Source organism: Uloborus diversus, chromosome 8 (assembly GCF_026930045.1).
Source record: "Uloborus diversus isolate 005 chromosome 8, Udiv.v.3.1, whole genome shotgun sequence".
NCBI classification, from domain to species: domain Eukaryota; kingdom Metazoa; phylum Arthropoda; class Arachnida; order Araneae; family Uloboridae; genus Uloborus; species Uloborus diversus.
The window spans coordinates 91858703-91883090 of record NC_072738.1 but is presented as its reverse complement, the minus strand read 5'-3'; the positions used below and the strand labels follow the sequence as shown (position 1 = coordinate 91883090).

Genomic DNA, 24388 nt, shown 5'->3' with positions numbered 1-24388 from the left:
ACAGGAGTGGGAGAAAAATCAGTTTTTGGAATAGCAAAAAATCCTCTTTCTTAGATGAGTTTTCAACTAAATTATGGTATTGGTGAAGTCCGTTAATTGGCAGGTTCATTTTGTTGAATTTCCTGGGACAAATTTTACAATCTAGGTCCCAATTTCAGCTGAGAATTCCCATTAGTGTCTGAGAATAAGCTACTCTTTTTTTGATATTAAATTAAATATAAGTGTGTGTCATTTTCATATGTAAGATAATGTAGATTTGTATAAAGTTCTCAAAGACCTTTTTTTTTATTATTATTCACTGTAAATTATGCATCAGCCATTGCTTGTCATTTTATCCTAATTATTTATTTAGTATTACTTTCACCCTATAATCACTCCAGCATTTCTGCTACCAGTCGATAAGCAACATGATTCGCAACATACAGAAATTAAAAGATCAATTTGTCCATTGTTTAGCAAAAATGAGTAAGCAACTGACACCCCTCCCCTTTCTTTTGCAGCTTTTATTAACTTTCATGATTCCTTTCCAACTATTAATATCTTTCTTCAATTACAATAGCTCTTGTTAAACTGCATTGTGTTGAGAAAGTACGTTATACCTCTCTCTAATTGGTTGCATGTCAATATTTCAGATATAAATGAATGTTTACAAGGAAGAGGGCCTTGTGCACTTGGAGCAATTTGCACCAATCTTCCTGGTGGCTACAAATGCAGTTGTCCAGTGGGATTGGATGGCGACCCATACAGTCAGGGCTGTAAGTTATAAAATTACTATTTAAGTAATAAAAGTATAAAATAAAATTAAGTATAAAATTTCGATTTACAAACTTTTTTTGAGTAAAAAGTAAGTGTTCCTGGTTGAACTCTCTTATTCCATCAATTTAGCTGTACACTGTTAGGTTTTGACTAATTGTAATGTGGGATAAAATATTGGGACTTTGTAATGGTTGAAAAAATTTTGAACATTTTTTGAATCATCATCTAAATCTCGGTATTTTTTACTGCAGGTCGTCAAATGCCAAAAATGTGCCGAAGAGACGAAGATTGTAAATCTGTCGAAGGTTGCAACCGCTTAAATGGAGATTGTTATGGTATGTATAGCTTATATCTATTTTTCAATTGTTGATATGAGTCAATGCTTATATTTTCATGCTCTAAAGTAACTGAAAATAAGTATGAATTTCTTAAAACTTTGTTCCTAAATTTCGATTAAATGCTTCAAACACTTATATGGTGTCTGATTCTCAATTGTTTTATTTTTACAGAGGTTTGTGACAGACCTGGAATTTGTGGTAAAGGTGCTTTGTGCACAGCTTCAGGCCATCACCATGAGTGCTACTGTCCACCAGGACTTACAGGAAATCCATATATTGAATGTAGTATCTGTAAGTATATGTCAATTTTGATGCTCCAACTATTTTCGAACATTATTTTTTTCAAGTGTCAGTTCCAGAGGTTGAAACTCATGTGAAATTCTGTAATTTTTAACTGTATGGGGGGAAGAAAAGTAATATTTACTAAAATATTTTTGAATTAAAAGCAAAAATTAGTTTCTATTTTTGGTGGGTTCTTATGTCGAATTACCATTTTTGTAACACTGAAATATTTTATTTAGAGTAAAAATCAGGAAGCTCTGCACTAAATATTAATTCAGTATTTTAGGTTGAGGAATTAAATGTTAGGTTGTGGAGAAAACTATGAAATTGAAATGAAGTATTTTTTATCTTTGAAAAAATATGTGTTAGGATATGCTTAGGAGATGCAGTCAGCTATAAAGTTAAATTTTTTTTCCCCTGTAATTTGAAAAGATTTATGCTTTAAAAAAAAAAGCACAGACAGTTCAATAACTACTGTCCTGTTATGACTTATGATGCTGCTAACGGAACTGATCAAACCGTAAATGCAAAAAGAAAAAAAAACTTTTTTCCCTCTGGTACCCACAATGGCGGATCATGGTACTGATTACACCATTGAAATTTGTAGGGGAATATGTTTAAATGGGTTTTGATCTCATTTTGAGGAGTGCACCATCAACCTTGGAGGGGTTAAGTACACTTATAGTTTAAAATGAGTTGATTTCTTTTCATATGATAGTTTTGTATTATACTTTCAAAAAATATTTTTTTAGATTGTAATTTAATTATTAAAAAATATTTTCCAGTGGAAACTTGTGGCCCACATAATCCTTGCTCTGGCAACTTAGTATGTTTGGATGGAGCTCGCTGTGGCTGCCCATCACCCTATGAGCAAAGAGGATTCTTCTGCATATGTAAGTACAAACATTTAAAACATTTGCAGGGTTAGAATCTACTTTTATATATTTCATTACTCTTTTAGAAGAATTATTGGGTTTATTTTTTGAAAAAGTGTGTGCTGTATGACTTAACAAATGTCCTTCGTAAATCATACCATACAGTATATCAAAAACTGAGGAAAATAATTTAAATGTTATTAATTATCATAAGGATTCGAAATAAGCGATCATTAGTTTTATTTTGCATCTTTTAATGTTAGTCAAAAATTAATTTGAATCTGACTAATTTTACATTACTGTCATCATCTTGTACTTGCTTTATGTATTTTGCAGAAAACTTTGCTCAAGCTACATAAATTTATAGCTAAATAACACCTAAGCAGAACATTTTGGCAGCTAAAACAAAATACTTGGTACCAATGACGCCTAACTTTTACATACTAATTTCGAACCCTGATTATCATGTTTTTCCCCCCTCTGAGAGCAGTGATTACAAGCACACAAGTTTTGTTTTAGTTTTGTTTGTTCACTTGAATGAAGATTGTTGAATTTATGATCATATTTTTTTGTGCATAAATTCCTTGGTTATTTTATTAGTTTCATACTTAGAGTCAGTTCCAACAATTTAAACAGATTTTTCTAATTATTATTTTTTATAGTAACAAGTCGCAACTGCAGCACTTCACACATTTTTATTTTAGTTGCCAAACAGAACATTTTGGCAACTTAAGTAAAAATGTTAAGCGCTAATGACACCTAACTTTTCTATCTTAATTTCGAACCCTGATTATCATGTTTTTTCCCTCTCTCTGAGCAGTGATTATGAGCACACTAGTTTTGTTTGTTCACTTGTATTAATACTGTCGAATTAATGTTCATATTTTGTTATCATTATGCTTAAATTAATTTTTCTTTTTAAAAAATGCCAGCGTAACTAGTTTAGTTTGAGTCAGTCTCAATGATTTTCTAATTATTATTTTTTTTATTAGTAACAAGTCGCAACTGCAGCACTTCAAACCCATGTCCTGAACATGAAGAATGTGCTACTGCAGAGAATGGAATCTGTGTCTGTCCTAAAGGATTTGTATTGATGTCTAATGGAATATGCAGAGGTTGGTGATTTATTAATCAAACTTATTGGCAGTACAAAAAGTAATATATTGTGAAAAACATTTTGTTGATGCAAAATATAATAATTTTTATTTAACATTTATTTTTAGATCCCTGATTAATCTTCTTAAAAATGAATATTTTTTCTGTAAAATTCATTGACATTTATTATAATTTATGTGCAAAAGCTTTTGAAATAACAGAAACCTTTAATTATAACTAGTCACAAAACTACCTGGCTTTTTCTCTCACATTTTGAAACAAAATTGTTTAATTAGTTTAAAATTTTAATCAATGTATATATTTTAAATTCATTGTTATCTGAAAACATTCCAGGGCTAAATCCTTTAGAATATCTTTCAAATTTTTTAAAAATTATTCTTTGAGACATGTTTTTTTTATGTGATGCACATTTTTTTTTTTTTATATTTTATTCCAGATATCAATGAGTGTGATATAGTTCCATTCCCTTGTGGTAATGGAGCCCAGTGCTACAATACTCTTGGTAGTTACAGGTGTCAGTGCCCATCAGGGACAATTGGAGAGCCTAACTATTCTGGATGTAAGTTCCATACATACTCAAATATACAAATATATAAATAATATGTATAATAACTACTAAGACACACACAGATAAGTATATATGTGTGTGTGTTTGAACATGAGAACTTGAAAAATGTTATGCAGTACAACAATGGGGTTGTTTCCAAAATTTTAAAAGTTTTTTTTCTGAAAGAGCATGTTTAAAAACATAGTATCTGACCATTGTTAAAATAATTTGTTTCAGTTTAATATTGTTAAAAAATTACTTAAATCGGTGCGCTTTCATTGTTTACGCTTCTATCGATGACATCACAAATGATGAAATGCTATTCAATGTTGTCATTCACTGAGCAAAATATTTAATTCGCATCTTTACTCACATGCATTGGCAACAATATGGTTGATAGCAAGCGTAGAGTGCAATTTGTTTAATTCGCTTCTTGATTATCATAACGTGAAATTGTGGCAGACAGATATGCTAAAAGAACATCATTTGTGACATAAAAACCACACCTTATTTTCAAAATCAGACATTTTAAAAAAAAATTAAACATTAAGCATTGGAAAAATGAAAGTTTTTTTCTCACTCCATGTTTTTTTTTTTTTTTTTTTTTTTTTTGCTTATTCTATCAATTTTATTGACTAAAAGTAGTACTTTTGACAAATGGAAACCATCCCATTATGAAGTTGAGCAAATTTTCTGAGAAGAAAAGTAGTTCAAATTTCACTTCATTTTATCTTGTTAATTCTTAAGTGATATGTGTAAAAAGTAATCAAATTGTTCTAATTGTTTTCTTCTAAAATTTGATAACCAATTGAGTCATGTTTATTTAGCTCAGCTATAGTGATTAGACAAACTTTTTTCTTGAATATGAATAAAAATTAAAGCTTGGATGTTTTATTTTTCTTTTATAGGCCAACAAAGACAGGGTTTCTGTCAATCTGATTTGGAATGCCCTAATCATTTAGCATGCGATATTGCTGCCGAACAGTGCTATGGTATGTAAAACATTAGTTATCTAAAAATATTCTTAAACGATCTAAGGACAGTTAACCTTCAAAATTTTCTATTTTCTGTAAAAAATATATGTTATGCATAGTTTAGTTCTGAACAGTTTGATACCTATTTCATTACTATACGCTAAAAACTTTTCAAGCTATCATAAAAAAATGTAAACTATTCCCAATGAGATTAGTTTCAACTATAGCTGCTTAAACCTCTTTTTCTCAGAAGTCTTTTTTTTCATTTTGCATGCACAATATTTCATAAAGTTTTTCATATATTTTCATACATTTTTTTGTATAGATATCTGTGGTTTATTCCTATAATCTGAACTTAAATTTTACAAGAAATTCAAGCTCTTTTTTTTTTTTTTAAATATTTTATTTCAGAATTTTGGTAAATATTGATATTTACTTCTAAAATTTAACTAACACAAGTAATAAAATGTTTAAAAAAATTAATTGAGGTTCAAGCTTTGGGGGAAATATATGGCAATACTTTAAAATTAACATTAGGAATATACATGCATTGTTCGATGAGAGAGAGTGAATTCTATTTTTCGAATATGAGAAAACAGTACATTTTACTATAATTTTTTTCTATCATGAAATTGTACTCCTTAAATGTATGTTATATCATGTAACCTTTGTGAGATTTTCAGCTTTACATCAAAACTAAAAGTTTAAACATAACTTATATAGAAATTTAGGTGCAAGCGTTTGACTAATAGGTATTTGTTGTGCCGGGTTAAAATTTTAAGAGTCCTTAGACTCGTTAAAATGTTGTTATCCAGTATTTATAACATAATTAAAGTTATTTGATGAGCATTTTCAAGTTTTGAAATTGGTTGCGAGGGACAAATATATTTATCTTTAAAATTCTCATTTTTTGCTGTTCCCTTTAGATCCATGTCTTCTAAGCAATCCCTGTGGTCGCAATTCTAAATGCAGCGTGATAGATCATAGTCCACACTGTGAATGTATACCTGGGTTCAGAGGAAACCCAGTGGAATATTGTCATCCAAGTAAGAATTTATTTCTCATATTGTTTCAACCAAATGCCAAATGTGTCAGAAATATGTTCCTTAAATTTTAAAATTTCTATATCATTAAATTTTGCTTTTATTTGAAAATAAAAGAAATAGCTACTTTTTTTATTTCTTACAGAGTTATGTTTTTTATTCATCTGTGAATCATTTGCTAAATGTTAGTGGCTATATATAATGCTGAATTACCCCCTGATTACCGTTTAATGCTGGAGTTTTAATGTTATGAAAATGTTCTAACTAATTCTCTCTCTCTCTGTGTCTTTTTTAGTAGTGTTATCTAATAGTTTAAACCTTAAAAGATTGGTCAATATCAAAATATATGCTTTATAGTTTTCGACGTTGCTGTCCTAAAAGACTATTTATCAACTTGAGTCAATATCATATAGAAAACCATAACACACATTTGCAATGTCTAAGGTTAGAACTGTTATTTAAAGAAAATGCTGTGTAAAATAAGATACATGAATTTCATTAATGAATTATATGGTTGCAAATTTGAATTAATGCTCATTTTTTAGACGATAAATATTTAGTAACATTAATAATCTACCACTTTGATGATACAATTTGAGTTTTACATGTAAGAATGAGAATTTCATCCATACCCTCAGTTGATTTTTAAAAAATCCTTTTTATTTCAAAGTTTATAATAAATTATTTATCTATTACTTCAGGGTTAATTCCAGGGTTGGCAGGTTTCTGCCGAGGCGGTAAAAACAACTGGTAGAAACCGGTTAAAACCGGCATGGCAAAAACCCCTTTCTGCCACATTTATGGCAGAAACTGGCAGTAACTCAAAAAGTGACATAAATGCAATTCCTGACATACAATAGAAAATGTATAAGAAAAATAATTAAATATTAACCCAAATACAATTTACTTACAACACTATCACCATTCAAAATCAAATTTTACATTGTTTTCACACTGCAGCAGCCTGTAACAAAATAAAAGTTTTGACGCTGTTTCTAAACCTAACCAATTTCCCAATTTGTTGTGCACAACGGAGAAATTTGAAAAGATTCTTTCAATCCCAGCAGAACTAGCTGGCATTATCCTCAAAGAACAAGCAAGATTCACAAAACTTTCATCTATAGCACATTTTTTGAAACTGGACCACCATGTGGTATTTGGAGTAGTTGTTACAACGTGATTAGAAAAATAAGTTTTGGGAAAGGGGCCGATTTGTTTTGTAAAGCAATGGTATAAGGTATATAATCAGGATTAATATTTGTGAGTAAAGTGCGGGCACTTTCTTCTTGATTACATGATAAATTTACTCTCAAATACTTTAGATGGAGCATATAGGCGAGTAAATGATTATCAGTAACTGCTTGATTAAGCTCCTTGAGAATAGCTTTATTCAGTTATATTAAGTGTAAAATGACAAGTTCTTGTATTTTAGAGTTTAATGAAATAAAATAAATCTGTATTTATTTAAATATTTGATACATATATTACACTTCATGTTAAATGCAAACAAAATAATTATAAACACCAAACTGAAAAATTTGTTACGTTTACAACATTACAAGGCTAAAATTTCTAACACATAGTAATTTCAACTATGATGAATTTTACTTTGCTTTGGAAATGTCAGTCTTGTTATTTAAAATATTTTTACACTAATTACTAAATAACTATTGTATTAAGTTTTTGCAATGATGAAATGGAGTTATATTTTTCATTTTACTTAATTGCCTGTCATTAAGTAATTACTAGAGCTATTAAAAAACGTTTTCTAGTTTTTGCCAGTTTCTACCAGTTTCTGCCGGTTTTTACCGGTTATAACCAGTTTCTGCCACTGGCAGGGCAAAAACCAGTTTCTGCCGGCAAAAAGCCAACCCTGGTTAATTCATACTAACTGAAAAAAAATATGAATAATCAAATGCTAAACACTTCAGTTACATCAAACAATTATTTAATAAGTTTTAAAAGTTTCCCAGTATTTTTAGTACATAGATTTTTGGGAAAAAAGAGAATTATATTAAGTTAACTACTTTCCAGCTTATTACTGAGTTTCAACTTTCATGACATCATCATAGATTTTTTTAAAAAATCAAGTTATCACAGAAACCTATGGTATTGAGCGACATGCAGCAATTCTTTTTTTTTTTTTCTGAATCTTTTAATTTTTATGTTTGTAGAGCATAAATGTTTAATCTTTTTTCATACTGCACCACCAGTAATTCCTTGTAAATATAAATTTTTAATAAATTACCCTTCATACAGTTGGTGCTGGCTGCCAAACAGATTCAAATTGTCCAGGAAATCTCTTCTGTTTAGAGGATGGAACATGTGGCTGTCCTCGGGATTTCCAAAGAGCATCTGACTTTTGCATGCGTAAGTATTTTATGAGCAAAAAAATTTCAACAAAATATGCATTTTACTTTAAATTTCATTTATAGCATTTAAAGGTTACATTTATCCGCATTTTAAAATTTTCTTGTTCATAAACAGATGCACAATGCTGTTATTATTAAGTTTTGTCAAGCATTTTAAAATTAACTACTTTCTTTTCCTCTTTTCTTTCTTTCCTCTTTTTTTTTCAACCCATAAAAAATACAACTATATAATGGCTTATAGTTGTATAGGTTATTAATTATTCTAAATTTCAAAAAACAAAAGATAATATATTCTTTGAAAAAACACTAAGTTGAACATATCGTTAAAATTAATTTTTCATCAATAATAATTTGACAAAAAATTCTATTTATTGTTTTTAAAATTAGTCCCTTTATTAAATTGTAAAAAAATAATGGACAAATATTAATTTCATGTTAAAAGGCAAGGTACTAAATTATAATACATAAAATAAGTGTCTGCATTTTCCAAACTGGTACTAATAAGTTCTGATTAAATTTTCTTTCACTTTTTCATCAACAACTATAAAACTATTTTTTAAAATGTTTTCATTGCAAAGAATATATATATATATATATATTTATTTATATTTAACTAAATGTACCAGTGAAAGATATTTGCTGAAAGCTTAATATTTACAAGCTATTAACATTACAAATTTTTAATTTTAGGAACAAGTGTTAACTGCTCAACAACCAATCCCTGTCCAGATAATCAACGCTGTGTATATACAGGTAGATCTACTGGATTTTGTGTTTGTCCAAGAGGATTCAAGCTGTTGGTCAGTGGAGTCTGCATTGGTATGATTTATTGTATTGTTTTCAATATTTCTTTTGTTAGTTCAAATTTTGCTAGGACATGTTTTAAAATATTTTGGCTAGCTAATTCTTTAATCATTTTCAATTGTGATGAAATTATTGGAGAGAGACACATTTGCCCTTGAGTTATACACTTGGAACTATCTAATATGCATATTTCTATTTTTTACTACTGTCAGATTACAAAATAAAAAGAATAGCCATGTGATAGTGCATGAAACGTGTTCACAAAATGTGTAGATTCAAATTTTTATTTAATTTTAAATCTATTTTACTCATCTAATTTTTTAAATGCTAAACATTTATCAGTACTATTACATTGGACGAGTTTCAAAATTATTACTGTATTTAACTTACAAATTTTTAAGGATGATAAACATGAACAAATGACCAATTCTGCTTATCCTAAATTTGGTCAAAAGTTGGATTACAGGACAGCGGATTAGAGAGTTTATGGCGTAGTATACACTAATGGAAATTTAAAATACGTCTCTCATACTTACATACTGTCTGACCATGGATTGTATGGAAAGGCAAACATCCGATTTACAGGCAAAAGTGGACATATCTATTAGTTTTTAGGGGTGTCAGCGTTTGCAGATGTATGTTAACCTCTAAATTAAGCAGAATCTTATTCATATGAGCGGAACACGCGCATCAAACTTTTTATTTTCCTCCCTCACTCAGGTTGACTCGTCTTAACTGGATGTTTGCCAATTCCATACAATCCGTGGTTGAACTGTACATAAGGTTATTTTATTGAAAAATATAAACTAATATGAAACTTCTACACATTATTTTCAATCTGATTTTTTTCTTTATTTGGTTTCATTCTCCCCATTTCAGATATTAATGAATGTCAGGAAAGCAAGTTCTCCCTCTGCGGGGAGCGTGCAACCTGTGTGAACACTCCAGGTAGTTATGAGTGCAGATGTCCGCCTGGATATGAGGGCGAACCTTATGGAGGTAAATGCGAGCCAATACAAATACCAGGATGCAGGGCAGACAAAGAGTGCTTATACCACGAAGCCTGTGACACCTTTAGTGGAACATGCTATGGTAAGTAAATAGTGGGATCATCCTTAATGAAACCCAGACTAAATTCTCATATTGCTCTAAAGAATTTTTATGATTTGGGACTGTGCAGGAGTAGAAAGCTTAAAAATATTAAGTAATTACCTCCCATAAGCCAGGGCTAAGGCAGAACTGCATGCAATATATTGACAGCACGGTTATCCCGTGCGTAGACTGCAGTTTCGTCCTCGTTATTGACTCATCAGTCTAATATTCCAGCAAACAAAATACAAAATTGCACATCTGAACAATTATGACAATTACATTAATATTAATCCTTATTCAATTATGTATGGACAACTAGTTAGTTTCAAAGTTTTGAAAAGTATAAATTAATATTAAAAAGCATGTACACCTCTAAAGAAAGTACTGAATGTAGGGGCTAAAAAGTAGTACCTTCGTAAATAAGTTAAATTTATTTTTCTTTATTTATTTAACTGTCTGAAAAGTAAGTTTTACTTTCAAAGCAATGGAAAATAAATAATCTCAATTTTGCTTCTGAAACTTGTGTGATTTAAAAATTAACTTTGGAGTGGGCTATGAGAGTCAAAAAAAATTATTAAATAAAAACAAAAAACCCGACTGGGTAAAAACAAAAAAAAACTAAAAAGAAAATGTATAAGCCCAGTAGTTTAGAATGTTATTAAGTACTACTGAATAACTACGCTGTTGAAATAGTTTTATATAACCGTACACACATAAGACAAATCATAAATTCAAAAGCAGAATAGAAGGATCAACAGTCGGGGCCCCTTCCTTTCTGATTCAAGGAACCAGGTAAAATTTGAATGAGCCCAGAATTCAGTAGTACTTAATAACATTCTAAACTACTAGGCTTAAACATTTTTCTTTTTAGTTTTTTTGGTTTTTACACTGTCGGGTTTTTTGTTTTTATTTAATAATTTTTTATTTGACATTTTTTAGTTAACTTTCATTGACTTAGTTCTTATGATTATTATACGGTACATTTCTCAATCTTGTCATTTTATTGAGAGAGTTTGTTTGTATCGTGAGGTCTATTAAGTAACTTGCGGTGGTCTAAACTACTGATAATTAGTCCCTCTATTGACCTCACTCCGCTTAAAGCTGCATGTGCTTAACTTTTGGCAAAAATGCGCGAACTTAAGTCAACAACGGCACAGCTAAATAAGCAGCCTGTATAACTCATGATGACGAAAAATGGGAATTGCCCCCCCCCCCCCCCCCCCGTCATTCAAATCTTTCTCGCAAAACTAAAAAAGTCGAGACAGTACAAGTCGGGAAACTCAGTCCCTTGAATCAAGGCAAATACATGCAACATGTTAGAGATTAAAATCGAATTAGTAGACTTTCTTTCTTTTGGTGCTTATTGCACAAGTGTATTTTGATGAGGACTACAATCTGAGTGTCTTGCCTTCGTTATGCATAAGATACTTTTTATTAGCGAGGGTGTCTTGACCCACTGCCTCAAGTGGGAATGCAATCGCTTAGACCACTCGGGCAGTGAGATCCCAACTAGTAGACTTAGTAAACAAAAAAAATCAGGCAGCGAAAACTACCTGCATCTGTTGCACGCAGGTAGCGTCGCACATATTGCGCAACACCAAACATGAGCCGATCCCGAACTGACAAAATATGGCAACTGGTTGTTGATATGGTGAATTTTGATTACTGTCATGTGTTTAGTGACACTCCCAAGGTTAAGACAAATCGATTGACGTAAGAATTACCAAAATTGACCAAGGCGTTTATCCTCTAGAATGCCACATAGGAGCAGACATACATACATAGACTGATAAACACATTACCCTCCTTTACGTCGCCCACGCGCAGTCGGGTAAAAAGGTGTGTTTGCTTTTTTTGCATTTGAACTTACATTTCCAGAAAGCTCACTTCATATATTTAAATGACAAGGGAATTTTTCAAAAATTGTTTTATACGAGTTTGAATTTTTAAATGAGATTATCAACAAAATAACACATAAAATAGTTTTTATTCTCATAAAAAAATTCTTTTGTTTATTTTTTTAGATGTATGTACTAGAGGTCACCCCTGTGGTACAAATGCAATTTGTCGTGGTGAAAACCATAATCCAGTGTGTACCTGTCCTCCACGCTATCGTGGAAATCCCCAATTCAACTGTTTCTATGGCAAGTACCAATATCACTTTAAAAGTATTTTTATAACATTAAAATTTTTTGTTTCCTTGCAAAGAAATTACTGCTGATATTTTTTGACTAAAATTTTTTAAATAAAGCATTTGCATATTTTTGAAAAATAAATCTCTTTTCCACAGTCCAAGAATGTGGCATTGATTACACTTGCCCTGGCAACTTGATTTGTTTGAACAGTAAGGAATGTGGCTGTCCTGCGGAGTACGACAGAGTTGGGGATTATTGTCTGAGTAAGTAACACCATTAATATAATAGAAATATTAATATTACTCTAAAAGCAATTTTTTAAATATGTTTTGCATTTATAGTGGTTTTGTAGTTATTAATTGAAATTTTAATGCAGGAATGTATTTTTTACTGTAAGAATATTTTTGTGAATAAACAGAAAAGCTTAATATATATGTATATATTCCTCAAATTGTTTTTCTTGTGGGTCATCTTCCCTGTATCTTAGTTTTGTATTTAATGATTTATGTACGAAGTTGAGTGCTTTAATGAGTATTTTTTTTTGAACATATCTAAATTAAAGCAGACTAAAAATGAATTTTTATGATATAGTGGAACATATAAATACAAAGTCTACAAAATTGGCTATTAAACTTGAATATTTCTTTTTTATTTATTTATTTTTTTTAATTTCTTAAATTTCCTTCCAGTGTCTGTCATATTAAATGACATTTTAAGCATGTAGAAACTATACCAGAACTTAATTCAGTTCAAATGAAAAACTAATTTTTCCACACAACTCTAGGACCAAGAATTAAATACACATATTGTCGCCTCGGAACAACACTAAGACATCTAATCCCAGAAATAACACTAAGATATCCTACTGTTGCTCTGTGGTGAGGATATGTTTAGTGTCAGTGTTACTAATTTGTGATGCCTAACAAATGATTACAAGATTGCAATTATAAAACAAACTAAGCCACATGGTAATTTTTTCTTCTCTGAATAAATCTGTTTGGTGTTTTCCAATTTTGCACATATTTATATTTATGTAATGCCTATTTCTAGCTACAAGTCGAAACTGCACAACAACAAATCCATGCCCAACTAATGAGGAATGTTTGTACACTGGTGTTCAGCAAGGCTTCTGTGTTTGTCCTAGAGGCTATGAGTTGATGTCCAACGGTTTTTGCAGAGGTAAGTTTTTTGTTCCCTCTCTACTACCAGATACTGTCCCCCCCACCCCCCCAAAAAAAACATTTAATTGTTCTTAATGATATTGTATATTACTTGTGGAATTTCAAAAACAAGTAACCAGTATTTTTTGTTTTCACTGCATTATAAATTTGTTCCAGTTTTATTGCGTGGCCAAAAAATATATTTTTAAAAAATTCAATATTCTTAATTTTAGATATTATATTTTTTAATAGTTTTCATTCAGACTGGTTAAGTTTTTTCTTTTTGCACTGTGTTAAAAGATACTAATCATTGTAGATTTATGTAATATGACTTTGAATTTAAGGATTGCATAAAATTTCATCTACAAAATTCTTCACATACTTTACGGTACTTTCTGCAGTGTTTCGTAAATTATAATTCTCATTATTTTTTACTTTTATCTGCATATAAATATTCAATCAATATTGTTGTATTATTTTGAATTCATTATTAGTTATTGTAATTTTTATTATATCTCAACATAGCCGCTGCCTTTAACCAATATTTATTTATTGTTCAATCAATAAATCTTGTAAAACTCTGTTTTGCAATAGATATCAATGAATGCCAGGATCAACAGTGTGCTCGTAATGCCATCTGCACCAATCTTCAGGGAAGTTTCCGGTGTGACTGTGAGCCAGATACCATAGGAGATCCTGTTATCAGAGGATGTACGTACTGTTCTTGAAAATTTATGATTGTTTTCAATACAGAGAAGTTTTTTTATTTTGAGATCTTAAAAGTTGCATGTGCCATTTAAGCACTTTTTTCTTTTGAAGAAGTAACTGCGAACGTTAGTTATGTTTATTGAAAATATTTTAGAATTCCTTTCATAATTTAGCATAATAGAATTTTTTAAATAGTATTAAAAGTGTGCAGCAGATTCAATTGCCTTTTCTTCTTAAAATGGCTTACCTCATTCTTATGTACCCTCCCGCCAATAAGTCTAGTTCTCTCTTAGTTCTCTATATTGCAAACCTCCAGTTCTGTCTGCGACTTATCAGAATTCAAAATCTAAAACTTCATCATTAAACTCAAAATTTCCAGCTGTATTAGATCTTTTCAATTTTCCTGTTGTAACAGTGATATTCTATTATCTGATATATATTAATCAAAATTGTTTTTTAGGCGAGAAAATTGATGAAGGATGTAGGTCTGACCATGACTGTCCCTCTGACAAATATTGTGATTTGAGTACAGGCCAGTGCATAAGTAAGTATTCTGTTTTCTTGAATGTAGGTACATATTACTCTTTTTATTCACACATTAATTTAAAACTAATGTATAAATATTTTCATTTTTGGTATTTCAAAACGCTCTGTTTAAAAAAAAAACTTCTTAACTATCCCAGCAAAAAATAAATAAGTAATTCTGTAAGTAAAAAATTCTGCACAGATGAAGAAACCAATGGTCACTGCTTTTCCTTTTTCAAATCCCCTATCTAATTTTTTAATTGAAATCAGAAAAAATTACTTCAAAAAATAGTTTTTATGATCGCAAATGTTATCGCTGCTTCCAGATATAGAAATCTTTATCAGAATAGGCCTTAGACAAACATCTTGCTATATACAAACTATGCTAAAATTTGTATCTTGTGTCAAGTACTTAAAAGAAAAAAAAAATGTGCTAATATTTGTTAAATTATAGAAAAGGCAAGGATCAGTAGATTAAGTTACTTCAAAGAAAGCTTTTCATTAATATTTAACACTAGAATTACGACGATCTTCGAATACCTAGAGTTACAGCAAGGGTTATTTTGACCCTCTGGGGATAAACTTGTCTAGTTCCTACACATTTATATATATTCGTAAAAATTTGTTTCAAATAATAAATAAAGTTTATTAAAAGGATGCAGAGTTATTAAAGATGTATAATGAACATATTAAAAAATAAATAAATAAATAAATACTCTTAAAATAACCGGTGTGGTTTCAGTTGGATTTCAGAAACTATCCGCTAATGCTCCTTTTTATGTACAATAACATTATAAATGCTTCAAGTTCTTGCAATAACATGTTCCTAGAGAAATTTTGGAGTTTCTGCTCTGTTTCAGCATCAGTAAATGTATTTGTATTATTTTTACCTCTAAGGAGTCAGAATGACACCTGCCAACACTTTTTGGTATAACCCTTTAGTTTGGGTTTCAAAAATTGAAAAGTTTATATTATTACATAGCAGGATGCTTTATGAAAAGTCAAGGATGGATTATGCTATCTATAAAAATACAGAGGAGCAGTTAGCAAAGAAAGTTTGATTGGGGTCAAAATGATCCCTCCCGTGATTCTAGTGTTGAGCAGTTGAATCAATTATGATTTATTATCTCTGACAGAAATCAAGTCAAGTATCGTGGCTTCATTTTTGCATATTAACATTCTATAACCCCTCCCCCCTTTTTTTCTATTTTCAGGTCCCTGTTACTTATGTGGTCCAAAAGCCATTTGCACAGTTCGAAACCATGAAGCACTTTGTGATTGTCCACCATCATACACAGGAGATGCTTATGATCACCAGCGTGGCTGTTATGAGCTACCAGGTGCGACTCGATTTTTTCTTCATTACCGCTACCAAAATTTTCAAATCCTATCTCATGCTTGACCTAATCTCCCTACCATTGTCTAAAAACATAAAATAATTCATCTATTTTTCCCCCCTTCAGAGTATCCAGATCAGGAAGTAAATATAAGAACCAGGCCACCACCTACTGAACTATCAGGTAAAGTTACAGAATTTTTTGAAAAATATGCTTTCAGAGTTAAACACAAGTATCAATTATTTTCTGCCTACTGTAAAAATAATTTATTTGTAGCATTTATATCCATTTATGCATGTCAAATACTCAAGTAAACTTTTTTCTTTTTTTCCCCCTTTTTTAGCTTAATGAATTAAATTATTTCTGTAATAAGTTTAAAATATTTTAAATAAAGCTATAGTATTCATTTATATCATGAGATTGTTTTTAATGCCTTTCGATTGAAAAGAGAAATAATAAATGTCTCTGACCATATTTAAAACTTTTTTAGAGCTTGACTAACACTTTTAGATACAAATATTATGTATTTTCTTTTAGTTATGTGCCTTGCTGATGGAGTTCAAGTGTCTATTGCATTGGAGCCTTTTGAAGGGGTACTGTATGTGAAAGGCCACAGCCAGGATCCTGACTGCAGAATGGTTGTGAATAATCAACGAAGAGAAATTATAGAGTTTAAAGTACTATTTAATCAGTGTGGACTTATTCATGTCGGTGTAAGTTTTAGTGATTTTCATTATTCTGTTACAAATATTTTAATTCTAATTCATTCAGCACAAAATCAGTTTTTTTTTTAATATTTTTATATCATATATTTAAAAATGGGTTGGACTAAGGTTTTTGAATGCCTCTGAAGAAAGAAAAGACAGTCTCATAAATCAATTGTATTTCTAAAACGTTTTATTTCTGAATTTAAAAAAAGGACAATTCTATTTTAATAGAAATATCATTCATTGCACAAAATACCCGATGAAGACTCCAAATATGTTAGATTCTTGTTTCATTGTATGAATTTTATGAAGAATATGGACTATTTTATTTTTAGGTCCACATTTTGGGGAAAAAAAGAAATTTTTGTGAAAAAAAAAATACTATTTTTGCGGCATTTTTCTTTAATACATTCTTTGTGATTAAAAATCCTATTGTACCCTATACAGCATGTTTAGCAATCACACATGTAATCTGAAATCCCTTTTGCCTAAAAGACTTCACTACTTTGAATGACATAGAAATAGGAGGTTTTTTTTTTTTGCTGATGTTTTACTTTCAGACCAATTGGTTGAGCTTAAAAAATGATGAAAGAACTGTTTTTACAAATGAAATTTTGTGAAAGGTCTAATTTTGAGATATGAAATTTTGTGAGGTGGCAGCTTTTACTATATAGAATTTTGAGAAGAAGTTGCAGTGCAATCCTAATTTGTATTAAATCGACCCCTGACAATACAAAAAAAAAATTGAAAATGTTCCAGAAGCAATATTTAACCCTTAAGTGGTTGCGTATTGGTCTTTTCCTTGCCCATTGTTTTTTATTTTGCTCTACCCCACCACTCCTTCATCAACAATGATGCCTATCTGTGTCGCTGACCTTTAGTAAACCCCGAACCCTCACATAGAATTCTGAAATTTTCTTTTGGTGTTTCAAGGTTGCATAGCTTTTGGAAATGTCTGTTTGTCATTTAGACCAAGAGCCCGACAATTTAGTCAGGTCCCCGACAGTAACTTTCTTTCGGCATATGCTGTAAATATTGTTTTTTATTATATGCTTTTGATAGTAAATGTTATCTATTCTATTAGCTGAAGCAAACCCTAAAACAAATTATTCAAAATTCTTTTTCGTCTCATAGATCCAGGATTGGCTTTCTGCCGGCCTAGTTTTTGCCGTGCCAGTGCCAGAAACTGGTTATAACCGATAAAAACCAGCATAAACTGGCAAAAACTTAAAAATGTCTTTAATAACTCAAGTAATTAGTAAATGATATTTGTTTAAGTAAACTAAAAAATTAAACATCATTTCATCATTTAAAAAAATAAAATCCCATGCTAGTGTCCTTGATTTAGTTCAAAAAGGGAACTTTCCAATTGCAGAGGCTTGTAGTATTTGGATTAATTTAACAAAGGATAAAAAATCATACAGAGGTGCTTAGGAAAGAGGAGTGACATATAGAATTAAACAGGCATTACTGATTGTAATTTGCTCACTTATATGCTTCCTCTAAATAATTAGTGATTGAAATTATCATGTCATGTGCTTCAAGAAGAAAGAGCCAGAATTTTACTTGCCTAAATTTTGTACCTAATGTCACAGCTTTACAAAACAAATTGGCCCCATTTCTCAAAACTTATTTTTTCTGTCAAATTTTTACCATAACCCCAGTTGGTGGACCAGTTATACAATGGATGAAAGTTTCACGAACATTGCTTGCTCCTTGATGCATTGTCTGCTAGCTCTTCTGTTTTAAGATTCTAAAATTTCTCATTTGTGCGTAGTAAATTGAGAAGCTGTTTAGATTTTTGAAACCACCTTTTCTAAGTGACAATTGCAGGGTCCAAAAAATGTAACATTTAATTTTGAATTGTGATAATTTTGTAATGAAATTACAGTACTTTGGTTAACAATTAAATATTTTTCCCATGCATTTTCAGTTGTATACCTAGAATTAATTTTTTATTTTGTGAGTTTTTGCAACTGCATGCCAGTTTTGGCATGCCAGTTTTAACCGGTTTTTACCAGTGGTTTTAACTGCCTCGGCAGAAATTTGCCAACCCTGCATAGATCCCTAACATAACATGAAGTACTCACTAACATAATATGAAGAGACGCCATTATACCTGGGTTAAATAGTTTTCTCTTGGTAACAGACGTATCTTGTAAGATTCGTGCATTACTGAAGGGGAAAAAATTAAAATCTTATTTTTTTTTTCTCAGTAATGGACGAATCTTATAAAATATGTGCCTTACGGAGAAAAACTATTTAAATATTGTTTCTGGAAATCTTCCAAAATTTAATTGCGTTATATAGAATTAGAATCATTTTCCTTCATAAAATTTATGCAATAAAACCAGAATTTAACACATTTTGAGTCTTTGAAAGATGTTTTGTGCAAAATCGATGCATAGGTTGCCATTGAATTGCCTGAAAGTAAAACATATATGTGCACAAATACAGATAAACATTAAGTTTTAGAACTTTTCAATATTATGCATGTGCTGTCATGCCTTATACTTTTGAAGAAATACTTTTAAAGATGTGGAATCATTGGCTAAACCTGTATTGAAACATAGCTTGTTTAAAGTCTTAGATTACCAAATGCCATCTTACTCATTAGTTTAAGACAACTTAAATCGTTAGAGAAAACCAGGTCATACACATTGCATAGCTAATAATGACATTTTTCTTTTCTAGGGAGATGCATCATTCATTTTAGTGATACAGAAGCATCCAAAACTGATGACTTACAGGGCTAAAGCTTATCACATCAAATGTATCTACAATACTGGAGAAAGAACTATAACTTTAGGATTCAATGTCAGGTAAAGAATCAATTATACAAATATAGATGCAAATACAAATGTGACCTCCAGCAACAAGCTCCAAGCGCAGCTAAGCTGGTCCTAGTCAATTCATTAGTCCCTGATGAAGATCAATGGCCGTCTTAAAGCTATCTACCCCCTTGCTCATTACAGGCTGTTACAAGTGTCCACAGCCACCAGTAAAGCAGTAATTTTTTTTTATTTCCAGGTTTGCCTGAGATTTGAATCAGTGGCAGATTTACTAAGGGGAGGGGGGGCGGTGGAGACGACCGTCATTTTTTAAACTAATAATGCAAAATTGAAAGAATAAAGAATTACTAGCAATTGCTACTAATTTCAATCAAGTACATTCCACAAATTTGCTTTAAATTAAGTTTAGACAGTTAGTGTAGTCGAGGGTGGACAGCAATACCCACTTTTTACTTTGAGCTAAACTCACCCCGCCCCCCCTTTTTTGAACTTCAATATTTTTTTTTTATTTCTACATGCGTCTTCCAACCTTTTTCTTCCATGGACTACACTAAACTGGTATAATATATTGCTATGACTTAGATTAGTGGTTTCCAACCCTGGGGGTGATAGCCTTCAAAGGGGAGATTATTTGACACTTAAAGGAGGCAATAAGTTCGAGAGGGGCGATTAGTATTTAAAAGACAGGATAAAGAGGGGGAACTGACTTCCTGCCCCCGTACACAACGGTTGGGAGGGGGGGGGGGGGTAATGGCTTTTATGCTGTTCATTTGCCACCCTCTTGAATAGACTCAATCTGCCCCTGATTTGAATAGCTTTAAACAATGACCCTCCATCTAGCTTTCCTTGTAAAAATTAGCATCTTTGATTTTGATAAATTTAAACTATTGAATCATGTCTTTTTGACTCCCCTTTGCTCCATGCTGTACATATTAAAATTTCCGCCACCATAATCTAAATCTGAAAGTCCCTTTGCTAGTCTAATATAAAAGAAGTTCTACTTTCCGAACAAAAATTAAACTTTAAAATTGTGTTCCTTTGCCGTATTTCGGCATGATTTCGAATGTTGATCGTAATATTTTGGCATTTTCATATTTAGTTCATCTTTCTTCCTGTACATTTATGCTATAAACCTTCAGTAATTTCTCGTATCAATTTTCACCTAGAGCCTCGATAGTAAGGCTTATGGTTAGATAATATCTTACTAGATTAGCATAAAGTGTTCTGTTAAGTATTAAGGATAAAACTTCCTCTTCACCCGTTTATAGTATTCTCATATTTATTGCATGTATACCTTCAGCTGATGATTATACTTCGATTATTATGCAACCTCTGGCTTATATGCTTCATTATTTTACTCAACAGCATGATTACAACATCTGGCACCATAGCAAATACTGGTCCACCGCCAACTTGTGTTATGACTATTTCCAATGCTGATGGCACAGAAGTGACCAGTGCTGAAATTGGAGATGATTTGCTGTTAAAAGTGGACGTGCAACCTGACTGTAAGTTGAGACGTTTTACTTAATTCTGTATTGAAGGGATAAATCAAGAACTACAATAAAATTAGTTTTCTCATAAGAAAGCTTTACTAGGCAGATTTTTATTTGCTGCAAAGAACATTCTGTAAAAAATATTCAGGCATTAATTGCTCTTTTGTAGTTGCAAACGTCATTGATTTACAAGTATCAGGCTTAATTTTGAACTAAAGAAATGCTGGAGACCTTTCTGTCGTGGAAAAGAGAAGTGCAGTATCTACATTTTTTTTTTTTTTTTTGCATTTTTACCATTTTTTTACTTTAGCTTTATTTATTGTACATTGTACAAGCTTGCAGTTTTCTCTGAAAACAAAGCACAAAAAAATATCAAATTCCAATATTTCACTTTTGTTAGTGTTGATTCCAAAACATGTGTCTTCAAACACCTCAAAAATTTATTTCTACATTTACTGCACTTTACCTCTCCACTGTATTATAATCTTAAAAATTGCTAATTGCTGTCTAATGTATGAAAATTCACATAAAATTGAAGCACAGGAGTGAGCTGTCATGCAAATTTAAGCCTTTAAGCAAAATGAAAAACTATACACAGAGGCGCAACAGTCCATAGAGGCCAAGGCTTACTGTGCGCATCGCAGTTTATGAGACCAAGAGCTCTGGGGTGCAAGGCAGATGTTCCAGTTAGGTGATTAGCTGAACGGGGAACCCCCAGTGCTTAGTTCCCTATCACATTCGGTACCTATTTTATTGACCCACTGAAGGGATGAAAGGCTGAGCCATGCCAAACCTAGGAATCGAACCTGGATCTGTGGCGTCGTAGCTCCAAAAGCCACTGAGCCACTGGCGTTTTTTAACTGTAATATCTGAACAAAATTTATTATTTATTTCCAAAGAAAACCAATGAAAATTTCTTGTTTTTAACTGGTTTTCTAGTGTGTTAAAAATTTAAAAAGTTCATCCTTAATTTCAGAAAGTTTTTAAGACTTCATCACTAAGAACTACTATGCATTGACCCTTTAAGAACCAATATGGACATATTTATCCCCTAGGGCAGCGTTTCTTAATTCGTTTAAGCAAGTGAAACTCTTTTGAATGTCCACTTTTTTTCATGGAATTTCTAGCTCTTTTCTTGTGTTTTTTTTTTTTTTTTTTAGTTTTTATTATTCTTGTTTGTAAAAGCATTTTTCTACTTACAGGTAAATGATCCATTTGTAAAAAAAAACTTTAAAAAAAATCTCCTTTTTTTAAAAATCAGTCGAAGTGCTCCCCCCCCCCCCCCCAACTGCTGCGCCCCTGGCGAGAGCCAGTCCTGCCAATGCCTTGGTACACTACTGGTTCATACTGACATAGAAATGATTTCCTCTTATACAAAAAAAACTAAACCCCATTACCTTTCCCTGTATTTGAGATACATTTGAAATAATTAAGAGGTCATCAATTTCATGCGCCCCCTTACTTTTTTGGCCTCTCAACCACCTACACATTTGCGTCTAGGGCAAGTATATAAAAAGCTTGCATAGTTTTTATTTGTCTTTGTACATTTGCCCACTTAAAATTGCACTATAACAGAACTCAAAATTGTATAAATTTCATATTTTCTTGTTCACATAGAATTTTAAAACTATTTTTTTTAGCGTTTGTAGGAGGGGGGATAACACTACAAATTAACGCCCCAGGTACATGATGGAAACAACACTGCTAACTTTAATATTCTACCCCAAAACTCGCGGTCCTTAAGGGATAAAAGATGGAAATGGAGAAGTTTATTATCATTATTGAATGAGATTTCTGAACTTAACTTCTTAGTTGGGTTGCAATCTAAACAAACTTAAAATGTTTTCAGTTATTTATGGAGGATTTGCAAGAAGCTGTGTCGCCAAGACTATGGAAGATAACGAGGAAATTCAGTACGAAGTAACAGACGCAGACGGTTGTGCTGCTGACCCGAGTGTTTTTGGCAACTGGCAGTTGGATCCTGACCGAAAAGTCTTGGTTGCACGTTTCAATGCGTTCAAGTTCCCCACAAGCAATAATCTAAGATTCCAGTGCAACATTCGAGTGTGTTTTGGGTCATGCCCTCCAGTAAGTTGAATGTTTGAACTTTATATTAAGTTAATTGTTGATTCCTGCTTGCAGCGACAAAAGCTCTTATGCTGCATTTCCATTACCTAGTATTTTGTCGCTCTTGCCAATTTAAAAACAAATCACCACTTTGCTACCTCTAATTGTAGCAGCTATTGAAAATTTCCAAGAATCATGATTATAGTTAATTTGAAGCACTTAGAAGCTAGAGTGAATAAAAAGGAAGGACGGTCATCCCTTTTTTGAGAGACCCTATGCTGGCAATTTTTTGATATGGAATTTTAAGAAAAAGGAATTTTAGATGATCTTAGTAAAAGGTGGCTGCTCCCCACTTAGAAATGTACAATACATAAACGGAAATTATGTGCCTATTTATTCATTAGTATTTAGTAGTGCACTATAAAAACTTTGAAAACCAGCATTCATTAATTATTTTGGTAAGGGGGAAACCCATAATTGAATTTATTCAATCCACTAAAGATGATTGTTTTTACAGGTTAACTGTGATGGTGTGGATGCCTTTGGAAGAAAGAAACGTCAAGCTCCAGATAACACAAGCTTGTCTTTAGAAGGTTTCCAGGAAGGTGCACTAAGGGAAGAGATCATGGTGCAGTCGAATGCTATACTTACTTTCGAGAAGAAGGAAAACAGAGTTGCTATTCCCACAAAAGGTACTGTTTTTTTTTTTATTAAACATTTTAAAAGTCATTTTGTATTTTGTGGGCTACTACAGATAGGTAACTACAAATTTGGCAAAATAGAATGTTTTATTTTTGTTGAGAATTTTTGTTTGAAAGAAGACATAAAAGCATCTTCTTAAATGAAGTTTAGAATTGTTAACACTTCACATTCTCCCAAAATTTGTGGAAAATCATTTGTTGAGTTTTCCTTAAAGCAACATGAAAGAAACTGAGTTGTAGTTATTTAGTTGTGTACTGCTAATAGTCTGCTCAAAACAGATGCACATTTTCAGTGTTGTCGTCTTTTTTATTATTATTATTTAAGCAATTTATTCTTGTATAGACTAATTGAATAACTAATTTTATTTCAAATTGCACGTATCTAGAACATCAAAAAAAAGTTTTTACTTTTACCAGCTTAAAAATTTTAGATAAATAGAGTAAGATAAATTGTAATGTATAGTCTAAAAAAACATTACATTTCACAATTGTTAAAACATTCTAAATAGCGTTAGAACCATTCTCCTCAAGTTACAAAGTCAAGCCTAAACTAACAAGTTT

General features: G+C 31.4%; 1 protein-coding gene across 1 annotated transcript in view; it reads left to right on the top strand.

The window, feature by feature from the left end:
* LOC129228208 (fibrillin-1-like) overlaps positions 1-23818 on the top strand; it is a gene marked incomplete at its 3' end in the record, with an annotated part of 107463 nt that extends 83645 nt beyond the window's left edge. The window contains 23 exon segments of the mRNA XM_054862873.1: positions 633-755; positions 1008-1091; positions 1266-1385; positions 2162-2269; positions 3244-3366; positions 3804-3926; positions 4823-4906; positions 5815-5934; positions 8191-8301; positions 8994-9122; positions 9987-10199; positions 12224-12343; positions 12490-12597; positions 13385-13513; positions 14089-14205; positions 14663-14746; positions 15942-16067; positions 16200-16247; positions 16602-16777; positions 19466-19593; positions 20929-21071; positions 22909-23147; positions 23644-23818. Coding sequence (XP_054718848.1) covers positions 633-755; positions 1008-1091; positions 1266-1385; positions 2162-2269; positions 3244-3366; positions 3804-3926; positions 4823-4906; positions 5815-5934; positions 8191-8301; positions 8994-9122; positions 9987-10199; positions 12224-12343; positions 12490-12597; positions 13385-13513; positions 14089-14205; positions 14663-14746; positions 15942-16067; positions 16200-16247; positions 16602-16777; positions 19466-19593; positions 20929-21071; positions 22909-23147; positions 23644-23818 — 2931 coding nt within the window.
* Positions 23819-24388: the final 570 nt, after the last annotated feature.